The sequence below is a fragment of the Staurois parvus genome, unplaced genomic scaffold, assembly GCF_062004578.1.
Source record: "Staurois parvus isolate SC_StPar_1 unplaced genomic scaffold, SC_StPar_1.0 ptg001098l, whole genome shotgun sequence".
Taxonomy (NCBI): domain Eukaryota; kingdom Metazoa; phylum Chordata; class Amphibia; order Anura; family Ranidae; genus Staurois; species Staurois parvus.
This window is the reverse complement of record NW_028318894.1, coordinates 1,274,013-1,286,253: the sequence shown is the minus strand read 5'-3', so window position 1 is coordinate 1,286,253 and position 12,241 is coordinate 1,274,013. Positions and strand designations below refer to the sequence as shown.

The window sequence follows — 12,241 nt, the reverse complement described above, 5'->3', positions numbered from 1 at the left end:
TTCCTTGGATTGATTTTCTGTGTAGTGACCCCGGCTTGGTCTCTTGGATGCGCTCGTCTGTTGCTTGCCCTGACCTTTCTCCTGATTCCTGGATCTCCTCCTCATCTCTCCTCCATATCCTCTTACACAGCTTTTCTCCACACCTGCAGTGACCCTGGGGGGAGGAAACTTGGCACCAGCACGCCGCCAAATCCATCCCCACCATTAGGGGCTCTGGAGACAATTGTCTGCTATTTACACTCCGTTCCTCCGCACGTCACCTGATCACATGACAGCTTACTTCCACAGATTCCGGACAGATTTCTGGATGGTAAAGGTCAAAGGTCACTCTTCAGTTTAGGAGAGGTAGGACGCACCCAGGAACTAGGATTTGGTTTATACAGGAGCATCATATAGAGGACCCCTCAAATCTCCCCATCCAAATGTCCCTCCATCCAGAGTCTATATGTCCTATGACATCACACTGACCTCACAGCTCCTCCTCCCAATGTCCCTCCATCCAGAGTCAGAGGATCCTATGACATCACACTGACCTCACAGCTCCTCCTCCCAATGTCCCTCCAACCAGAGTCAGAGAATCCTATGACATCATACCAGGGGTGAACTGACCATTCGGAAACTCGTGCACTGCCCGAGGGCCCAGGGTCAGTTGGGGGCCCCATGAGATGCCCATTGTACCTTTTTCATAGGCTTTTTTGAGTTTGGGCAAGGACACAGGGGCCCCATGATCCCCTATTGCCCGGGGGCCCCATGAGTTGTCAGTCCACCCCTGCATCATACTGACCACACAGTTCTCCTCCCAATGTCCTTCCAACCAGAGTCAGAGAATCCTATGACATCACACTGATCTCACAGCTTCTCCTCAAAATGTCCCTCCGGCTGGCTTCTTTTTCTGATGCTCTTAGAATGTGGGTGTCCCTTGGTATTCTCAATAGTTAGAACAAGCCTATACCCTGCGTAGTGTGGGGGTCCTGTGGGGGGAATTATACCTCAGCCTGAAGTGGGGCTTTAATAAAATGGAGACCTGAATGGAGAGGTGAGGAGGATTCTGGGAATATCATTTGATGTGACTATTTGTGTTCAGATGTAGAGTTTTCCTCCTGTGAAGTCTGGAGATCATATGACATCACATTGCCTCCACCTCCCTCCCTGATAGAAGAGAGAAAGAAGAAGAAGATTCTAGAAGTCACCAGAGAGATCACTGAGCTGCTGACAGGAGAGGTGAGCGGTGCCGGGAATTCTGGGACATTCTCCAGTAACAGACAAGGGATGTGTCTGGATGGTGACTGTATCATTGTGTGTGTCAGGTTCCTATAAGGTGTCAGGGTGTCACTGTCTATTTCTCCATGGAGGAGTGGGAGTATTTAGAAGGACACAAGGATCTCTACAAGGACGTCATGATGGACAATCAGCCGCCCCTCACATCACCGGGTAAGAGGAGACTTTATTGTAAAGGAGAGAGCAGTACGGAGGATCCACCTAGATCCCCCATCATCTGATAAACACATAGAAACAATGGATTCAGTCAGTGTGTGTGTTTCCTACAGATGGATCCAGTCATGGGAACCCACCAGAGAGATGTCCCCATCCTCTGTATTCCCGGGATTCCACACAGGAAGGTCACACCATCCCTCACCATCATCAGGTAGATGAGGAACAATCACTGATAGTATCATTAGGATCTGTACATTATCTGCATTGTTACCATTGATGTCATTTTTATTATATATTCAGAGTGGAAACCTGAGAGATCCTAAAGTTGAGGTTAAAGAAGAGATAAAAGAGGAGGAGGATGAGGATGGGGGGATGGAGGAGTCAGAGCTTCTAAAAGGACACAAAGATCTGTACCAGGACACCATGGTGGAGTCATCCAGCTACAGGATCCAACCAGAGAGATGTCCCCGTCCTCTGTATTCCCGGGATTCCACACAGGAAGGTCACACCATCCCTCACTATTACAAGGTGGGTGGGATGGAGCATCTAGAACATGGACTTGTAAAGATGATGTGTGTTTTTTTTTTTTTTTATGTGACCTTACATTTTACAGATGATTTTCTCTCATTTCCTTGATTTAGAGTGGAGATCCAATCGATACAGAATTTGAGGTGAAAGCAGAAGAAGAAGAGGCGTATGTGAGGGATGATCAGCAGTCTATGGAGGAGGATGGAATAACGGGGACATTTATAGAGGAGGACACTCCTACAGAGATCAGCACAGGTGGGTCATGAACACTAAATCCATTCCTCCACCCATACTGCTCACTGATTGGTCCAGAGTAGGGCGGGGACTGGGTGATATCAGCCTGTAATCCCCTGGTCACTTTCCTGAGCTGTGTTCCCCGTCCTGTATTCCTGGATTTCTCTCGGATAATCTTCCTTCTCTGTGCTGCAGACACAATTTATGTATCTAGACTGGATTTATGGAGGTTCTGGGGTTCAGCTGGCAGCAAAATGTTTTTCAGCACAAGCAATACTAGACCTAGACACCTGGGGTGTGTCTTGGGTGTCCTTCCTCATCTCCAGATCTAGTAAGATCTCTGACAGAACATTTCTCCCAGGGTTCCTTGCTCTGTGTTCTGCTGGCTGTGCCGGGTGGAGGGATATGTCTGTAGTGTCTCAGACCCAAGTCACTGAGTGCAGTCTCAGGAGATGGGAGGCAGCGGTGTGGGATCTCTGCAACTTGTCTACAGTAAACATTTAATGTTCCACTGATTACTGAATACCAATATTATGAGCCCTGACCCTTACACTGTATAATTTATATTGTACATTACATACTCCTGACCCCTGCACTATATACTCTATGTTGTACATTACATACTCCTGACCCCTGCACTATATACTCTGTTGTACATTACATACTCCTGACCCCTGCACTATATACTCCATGTTGTACATTACATACTCCTGACCCCTGCACTATATACTCTATGTTGTACATTACATACTCCTGACCCCTGCACTATATACTCTGTTGTACATTACATACTCCTGACCTCTGCACTATATACTCTATGTTGTACATTACATATTCCTGACCCCTGCACTATATACTCTATGTTGTACATTACATACTCCTGACCCCTGCACTATATACTCTGTATTGTACATTACATACTCCTGACGTCTGCTCTCCCCCCTCCCCCCACTGCTATATATACACATAATATGTATTCTCTTTTGTTACACCCATTTCCTCCCAGCTGGACATTTTATATCGGATGATGTGATTGGAGCACAGAGTTTTACATGGTGATAATAATGTGATAACATCCTCCAACTTTGAACCCTTAAACAGAAAGTGATAATGAGGGAGGAGTCAATACCCCAATGATGGTGGTCTTCAGGATCAGTCCAGTCTTCATCTTGGTTGTTCTCCCCCCATCCTCACTCTCTGACCTCTGGTGGGGCTCAGCCCCGCTGTTCTTCATGACTAAATCATGGACTAAATAAGGAAGTGCAGTACTTGTGTTGGGAAGATGGCGATGAGTGATAGAGGGGGTGGGGACCCTCGTCCTATAATCCCCTCATCACTGTCCCTCCTATAAAAGACAGTTCTGGTTGTTTCCTCACTCTCTGACTAAGGTCCATGAATAAAGAAATGACCTGGTAGGAGATCAGAGGAGCCATTTCCTAGTTCCCTTGAGGGTGGAATTATAAGCTCCTCAGAGACCAAGCTGCCTGATGTGGGTGGAGTCCTGGTTTGGGGGAACCAATCAGCTCCTGTCTAGTAATCCTCTTTGTCTTTGTATTTTAGTCCATGGCCGGGAGATGAGGAAAACCTCCGAGGATTGTCTCACTTTGTCTCCAGACTGGAAAGTAGAAGATGAGGACATCACACAGTATAGTCCAGGAGAAAACCCGGCTCCCTCCAATGTCCATCCGGCACCACCCAGTGTAGATGGACCATCGGATTCCTCGTATCCTGAGGAACCTCAGACTGTGCGGGACCGGGCCGGCCTTCCAACAGGGAAGAGCTTCTCCTGTACTGAGTGCGGGAAGGGTTTCCGTTATAAATCAAAACTTAATGTGCATAAAAGATCTCACACAGGAGAGAAGTCACATTCTTGTTCTGAGTGTGGGAAATGTTTTTCACGTAAGTCAAATCTTAACACACATCAGAGATCTCACACGGGAGAGAAGCCATATTCATGTCCTGAGTGCGGAAAATGTTTTTCGCAGAAGAGCAATCTTTACAAACATCAGAGATCTCACACAGGGGAGAAGCCTTATTCCTGTCCTGAGTGCGGGAAATGTTTTTCAGACAAGACCAGTCTTTACGCACATCAGAGATTGCACACGGGGGAAAAGCCATATTCCTGTCCTGAGTGCGGGAAATGTTTCTCAGTGAAATCCAATCTTTACGCACATCAGAGATTGCACACGGGGGAGAAGCCGTATTCCTGTCCTGAGTGTGGGAAATGTTTTTCAGCAAAATCCAATCTTTACACACATCACAGATTGCACACGGGGGAGAAGCAGTATTCCTGTCCTGAGTGCGGAGAATGTTTTTCAGAGAGGTTCAATCTTTACAAACATCAGAAGTCTCACATGGGGGAGAAAAAGTATTCCTGTCCTGAGTGTGGGAAATGTTTTTCAAAGACATCCAATCTTTACACACATCAGAGATCTCACACCGGGGAGAAACCATTTTCCTGTCCTGAGTGCGGGAAATGTTTTTCAAGGAAGTCAATTCTTTACAGACATCAGAGATCTCACACGGGGGAGAAGCTGTTTTCTTGTTCTGAGTGCGGGAAATGTTTTTCAGTGAAGTCTGATCTTTACACACATCAGAGATCTCACACGGGGGAGAAGCCACTTTCCTGTCTTGAGTGAGGGAAATGTTCCTCACTGAATACATGTGTCAGAAGACCCCCCAATGGGACTTTATTGCAGCAGTGATAAATTATACATACAGGTGTACCTCGGTTTATGAACGCCTCGGTTAACCTAATTTTCATGTTACAAATAAAAATCCATTGAAAATAATGCCTCGGGTTATGATTTTTTGTGCACTACAAAGCAAGTTTCCCCAGGATGCATTGCACCTGGGAGGTTTATAGTGCCGCCCTCGTGCATGCTGGAGTCTGGGTAGCACGAGGCGTTGAATGTGGAGGAGTTGGAGCGGTTTTTGCATCGAGTTTTGTAGCCATTCTGAAATTTGTTTGCAGAGGTTTTTGGACTTTTTGGAACTTTTTTGGTGCATTTCTCAAGTGGTGGAAAGGTGGGGAGCTGAGCTTCATCATTTGCATGCATTGTGGGGGGGTTTCCATGTCAGCTCATGTGCCGTACACGCCTGTTACTGTGTGTTTTACATTGTGGGGCGGTTTCTATGTCAGTTCATGTGCTGTACACACCTGTTACTGTGTGCTTTGCATTGTGGGGTGGTTTCCATGTCAGCTCGTGTGCTGCACATTCCTGTTACTGTGTGCTTTGCATTGTGGGGGGTTTCCATGCCAGCTCATGTGCTGTACACGCCTGTTACTGTGTGTTTTGCATTGTGGGGTGGTTTCCATGTCAGCTCATGTGCTGTACACGCCTGTTACTGTGTGTTTTGCATTGTGGGGCGGGTTCCATGTCTGCTGCTCATGTGCTGTACACGCCTGTTACTGTGTGTTTTGCATTGTGGGGCGGTTTCCATGTCAGCTCATGTGCTGTACACGCCTGTTACTGTGTGTTTTTCATTGTGGGGCGGTTTCCATGTCAGCTCGTGTGCTGCACATGCCTGTTACTGTGTGCTTTGCATTGAGGGGTGGTTTCCATGTCAGCTCGTGTGCTGCACATGCCTGTTACTGTGTGCTTTGCATTGTAGGGGGTTTCCATGCCAGCTCATGTGCTGTACACGCCTGTTACTGTGTGTTTTACATTGTGGGGTGGTTTCCATGCCAGCTCGTGTGCTGTACACGCCTGTCACTGTGTGTTTTGCATTGTGGGGTGGTTTCCATGTCAGCTCGTGTGCTGCACATGCCTGTTACTGTGTGCTTTGCATTGTGGGGGGTTTCCATGCCAGCTCATGTGCTGTACACGCCTGTTACTGTGTGTTTTGCATTGTGGGGTGGTTTCCATGTCAGCTCATGTGCTGTACACGCCTGTTACTGTGTGTTTTGCATTGTGGGGCGGGTTCCATGTCTGCTGCTCATGTGCTGTACACGCCTGTTACTGTGTGTTTTTCATTGTGGGGCGGTTTCCATGTCAGCTCATGTGCTGTACACGCCTGTTACTGTGTGTTTTGCATTGTGGGGCGGTTTCAATGCCAGCTCATGTGCTGCACACGCCTGTTACTGTGTGTTTTGCATTGTGGGGTGGTTTCCATGTCAGCCCGTGTGCTGCACATGCCTGTTACTGTGTGCTTTGCATTGTGGGGGGTTTCCATGCCAGCTCATGTGCTGCACATGCCTGTTACTGTGTGTTTTGCATTGTGGGGCGGTTTCCATGTCAGCTCATGTGCTGCACACGCCTGTTACTGTGTGTTCTGCATTGTGGGGTGGTTTCCATGTCAGCTCATGTGCTGTACACGCCTTTTACTTTGTGTTTTGCATTGTGGGGCGGTTTCCATGTCAGCTCATGTGCTGCACACGCCTGTTACTGTGTGTTTTACATTGTGGGGTGGTTTCAATGCCAGCTCATGTGCTGCACACGCCTGTTACTGTGTGTTTTGCATTGTGGGGTGGTTTCCATGTCAGCCCGTGTGCTGCACATGCCTGTTACTGTGTGCTTTGCATTGTGGGGGGTTTCCATGCCAGCTCATGTGCTGTACACGCCTGTTGCTTTGTGTTTTGCATTGTGGGGTGGTTTCCATGTCTGCTGCTCATGTGCTGTACATGCCTGTTACTGTGTGTTTTACATTGTGGGGCGGTTTCTATGTCAGTTCATGTGCTGTACACGCCTGTTACTGTGTGTTTTGCATTGTGGGGTGGTTTCCATGTCAGCTCATGTGCTGTACACGCCTGTTACTGTGTGTTTTGCATTGTGGGGCGGGTTCCATGTCTGCTGCTCATGTGCTGTACACGCCTGTTACTGTGTGTTTTGCATTGTGGGGCGGTTTCCATGTCAGCTCATGTGCTGTACACGCCTGTTACTGTGTGTTTTTCATTGTGGGGCGGTTTCCATGTCAGCTCATGTGCTGTACACGCCTGTTACTGTGTGTTTTGCATTGTGGGGTGGTTTCCATGTCAGCTCGTGTGCTGCACATGCCTGTTACTGTGTGCTTTGCATTGTGGGGGGTTTCCATGCCAGCTCATGTGCTGTACACGCCTGTTACTGTGTGTTTTGCATTGTGGGGCGGTTTCCATGTCAGCTCATGTGCTGTACACGCCTGTTACTGTGTGTTTTTCATTGTGGGGCGGTTTCCATGTCAGCTCATGTGCTGTACACGCCTGTTACTGTGTGTTTTGCATTGTGGGGCGGTTTCCATGTCAGCTCATGTGCTGCACACGCCTGTTACTGTGTGTTCTGCATTGTGGGGCGGTTTCCATGTCAGCTCATGTGCTGTACACGCCTTTTACTTTGTGTTTTGCATTGTGGGGCGGTTTCCATGTCAGCTCATGTACTGCACACGCCTGTTACTGTGTGTTTTACATTGTGGGGCGGTTTCAATGCCAGCTCATGTGCTGCACACGCCTGTTACTGTGTGTTCTGCATTGTGGGGCGGTTTCCATGTCAGCTCATGTGCTGTACACGCCTTTTACTTTGTGTTTTGCATTGTGGGGCGGTTTCCATGTCAGCTCATGTGCTGCACACGCCTGTTACTGTGTGTTTTACATTGTGGGGCGGTTTCAATGCCAGCTCATGTGCTGCACACGCCTGTTACTGTGTGTTTTGCATTGTGGGGTGGTTTCCATGTCAGCTCGTGTGCTGCACATGCCTGTTACTGTGTGCTTTGCATTGTGGGGGGTTTCCATGCCAGCTCATGTGCTGTACACGCCTGTTACTTTGTGTTTTGCATTGTGGGGGGTTTCCATGCCAGCTCATGTGCTGTACACGCCTGTTACTTTGTGTTTTGCATTGTGGGGTGGTTTCCATGTCTGCTGCTCATGTGCTGTACATGCCTGTTACTGTGTGTTTTGCATTGTGGGGTGGTTTCCATGTCAGCTCATGTGCTGTACACGCCTGTTACTGTGTGTGTTTTACATTGTGGGGTGGTTTCCATGTCAGCTCATGTGCTGTACACGCCTGTTACTGTGTGTTTTGCATTGTGGGGTGGTTTCCATGCCAGCTCATGTGCTGTACATGCCTGTTACTGTGTGTTTTGCATTGTGGGGCGGTTTCCATGTCAGCTCATGTGCTGCACACGCCTGTTACTGTGTGTTCTGCATTGTGGGGTGGTTTCCATGCTAGCTCATGTGCTGTACACGCCTGTTACTGTGTGTTTTACATTGTGGGGGGGTTTCCATGTCAGCTCATGTGCTGTACACGCCTATTACTGTGTGTTTTGCATTGTGGGGTGGTTTCCATGTCAGCTCATGTGCTGTACACGCCTGTTACTGTGTGTTTTGCATTGTGGGATGGTTTCCATGCCAGCTCATGTGCTGTACATGCCTGTTACTGTGTGTTTTGCATTGTGGGGTGGTTTCCATGTCAGCTCATGTGCTGTACACGCCTGTTACTGTGTGTGTTTTACATTGTGGGGTGGTTTCCATGTCAGCTCATGTGCTGTACACGCCTGTTACTGTGTGTGTTTTACATTGTGGGGTGGTTTCCATGTCAGCTCATGTGCTGTACACGCCTGTTACTGTGTGTGTTTTACATTGTGGGGTGGTTTCCATGTCAGCTCATGTGCTGTACACGCCTGTTACTGTGTGTGTTTTACATTGTGGGGTGGTTTCCATGTCAGCTCATGTGCTGTACACGCCTGTTACTGTGTGTTTTGCATTGTGGGGTGGTTTCCATGCCAGCTCATGTGCTGTACATGCCTGTTACTGTGTGTTTTGCATTGTGGGGCGGTTTCCATGTCAGCTCATGTGTTGTACACGCCTGTTACTGTGTGTTTTGCACTGTGGGGTGGTTTCCATGCCAGCTCATGTGCTGCACATGCCTGTTACTGTGTGTTTTGCATTGTGGGGGGGTTTCCATGTCAGCTCATGTGCTGTACACGCCTGTTACTGTGTGTTTTGCATTGTGGGGTGGTTTCCATGCCTGCTCATGTGGACAGATTTTTGGGGTTTCCATTATCTTGTGTGGATAGTCTTGGGGCTCTTGGACTGGAACACTGAGCCTGGGTGGGGTGGAAAGCATTTTTTTTATTTTCTGCTCACTTAGTGCCTGTGGTGTCATGGCACCCAAGAAAGCAGCGGAAGCTGGGAAGAGGAAGAAGGAGAGGATTCTGCTCAAGATCTAGAAAGAAATCATCAGGAAGCATGAAGGAGGAATGTGATTGACTGACCTCACCAAATAGTATGGAAGGAGTGCATCGACAATCGCTACCGTCCTAAAGATGAAAGAGAAGATAACTGGGAGAGATGAAGCCAAGGGAGTCTCCAGGGTCTCCAAGCAACGGCCACCTGTTCTGGATGAGGTTGAAAAGTTGCTCCTGCTCTGGATTGAAGAGGAGCAGCATACAGGAGACACAGTGACCGAGGGAATCATCTGCTAAAAAGCCAAAGCCTTGCATGCTGACCTCCTCGACCAATAGCCAGGAACGTCAGCCAATGCAGAAGGCTTCAAGGTGAACAGGGGGTGGTCCGAAAGGTTCAAGACCAGATCTGGCATCCACAGCGTGGTCAGGCATGGAGAGTCCACGATTTCCGATGTTGCTGCTGCAGCTGAGGAATTTGCTACTGAGTTCCTGGAGGTCATGGCTTCAGAGGGCTACCTTCCTCAGCAGGTCTTCAACTGCGACAAGACTGGGCTCTTCTGGAAGAGGATACCAAAGCGTACTTTTGTCACAGAGGAGGAGACCTCATTGCCTGGCCACAAGTCAATAAAGGACCATCTCACAATTCTGTTCTGCGCCAATTCCAGTGGGGACCTTAAGATCAAGCCCCTGCTTGTCTACCACTCAGAGAACCCATGGGCCTTCAAGAAAGAAGGTGAAGAAGGAGCAATTGAGCATTTTGTGGCGGTCCAACCCAAAGACTTGGGTCACACGCCTCTTGTTTGTGCAGTGGGTTTTTGGTCCTGCTGTCAAGCAGTACCTTATGGACAATAACCTGCTACTCAAGGCCATGCTGCTCATGTCCAATGCTCCTGCTCATCCTCCAGGCCTCAAGAAAGATGTTCCTTCTGCCTAACACCACTCGTGTTCCTTCTGCCTAACACCACTCCACTACTCCAGTCAATGGACCAGCAGATCATCTCTAATTTTAAACAACTCTACACAAGGGAGCTTTTCTGGTGATGCTTTGAGATGACAGATCCATCAAGCCTCACCCTCCATGAATTTTGGAGAGACCATTTTGACATTGTGAGCTGTCCGCAGATTATCACCATTGCCTGGGCCAGGGTCAGCCAGAGAAACCTAAATTATGCTTGGCGCAACCTGTGGCCAGATTGTGTTGTGACACCTGACTCCGATGCTTCTGCACCTGCACCAGAGTCAACAGTGTTGGAGGAGGATGTTTCCTTGGGGAGGACCATGGGGCTGGAGGTGACTGAGGAGGATGTCTGTGAGCTGGTGGAGGGACATGACCGTGAGCTAACCACCGAGGACCTGGTGGAACTGCAGAAGGAGGCAATGGAGGAGTGGATCTCATTTGAGGAGGAGGAAACGAATGAGGAACAGCTCTCTTCCAGGGAACTCAAGGCATGCTAAATGCGGGTAAACCTACAGACTTTTGTACAGCAGCACCATCCAGATAAGGCTCTAGCCCAGAGACTTGTGAACAATTTTGACACCGACATCATGTTCCCTTTCCAAGGGATGCTTAAAAGGCACCAGAGGCAGCAGGCAATGGAAAGGTTTCTACCAAAACCGCCTAGACATGAAAAAGAACCTGCTTGTGTTAGTGCTGCCCAGTTGCCCTCCTCCTCCTTCTCCTCTTCCAAAAAGTGTTGAAATTGTTTTGAAAAGGTTTTTAAATATTGAACAGTTGAAGTTTGCCATGTTTTAAACATTGAATTTGGATGTTTGAAATGTTATTGCTTGATTAATCATGTCCCTGTAGGATTTATGCCTTTAAAGTGTATTTTATAAAGAGTTTTGAACAGATAAAAGACTCTTTTTGACTTTTTTCTGACCTCGGGAACGGATTAATTGGTTTTCAATTCATTCCTATGGGAAACTGCATTTCAGTTTACAAATTTTTCACAATATGAAACGTTCCATAGAACACATTAAATTCGTAAGCCGAGGAACCACTGTATATCCAAAAAGACATTGTGGTAAAAGAATTGTCAGCTTTATTACATACGCATTATTTGTATAAAATACATAAATTCTAAAGGAAACATCACTCTGACAGTGTTCTTACATAAAGACTCTTTGCACAAGGTCAAAGGCCACACAGGAAACAAACTTACCCCAACGTGTTTCGATCATTCCGCATTTTAGATCTTCAGGGGGCATAAAGACAAGGAAACTTTCTAGTAAACATGTAAATAGTAATAGGTAAATATATACCAGAAAATAAACAAATGGTCAACAGAAATTTTATCTCATATCCCAAAATAATACAACAACATATGTCAGAGCAATATGTAAAATAGATGACATCCAAGATGAGAGACATGATTCCAGGTCCCGGAGGAATGTACCATCCAAGAAAGCAAGAGTGGTCAGATGTAAATCACCAGGAACCAAGAGCAACTAGGGAGCACCAAAACAACCCCCAATGGGACTGTAAGTAGTATAGAGAACAAAGTAAATTAGATTTCAAAAAATCAAACCAATTGAATAGACCTGATAAAAAATACATTCAAAATGGTCCATAAAGAATATACCAAAAAGTGGAACTGACCAAATAATATGCCATACAAAAAACAAACAGTGAAAATGACTATCAATCCGAGCACCAGATGTTATCAATTAGCGTGTGTCAAGTGCTGGGTGTTATCAATTAGCGTGTATCAAGTATCTGGTGTTCTCAATTAGTGTGTCGAGTGTCGGGTGTTGTCAGTTAGCCTGTGTGGAGTACCGGGTGTTCTCAATTAGCGTGTGTCGAGTACTGGGTGTTGTCAGTTAGCATGTGTTCAGTACTGGGTGTTGTCAGTTAGTGTGTGTCGAGTACCGGGTGTTATCAATTAGCATGTTGAGTACCGGGTGTTATCAATTAGCATGTTGAGTACCGGGTGTTATCAATTAGCAT

General features: G+C 47.2%; 1 protein-coding gene across 1 annotated transcript in view; it reads left to right on the top strand.

Moving 5' to 3' along the window:
- The window catches only part of LOC149440289 (uncharacterized), a 70,996-nt gene that overhangs the window by 45,394 nt on the left and 13,361 nt on the right, over positions 1-12,241 (top strand). The window contains exons 3-4 of the mRNA XM_089658824.1: positions 3,970-4,435; positions 4,604-4,771. Coding sequence (XP_089514950.1) covers positions 3,970-4,435; positions 4,604-4,771 — 634 coding nt within the window. The remainder of the gene's footprint in view (positions 1-3,969; positions 4,436-4,603; positions 4,772-12,241) is intronic.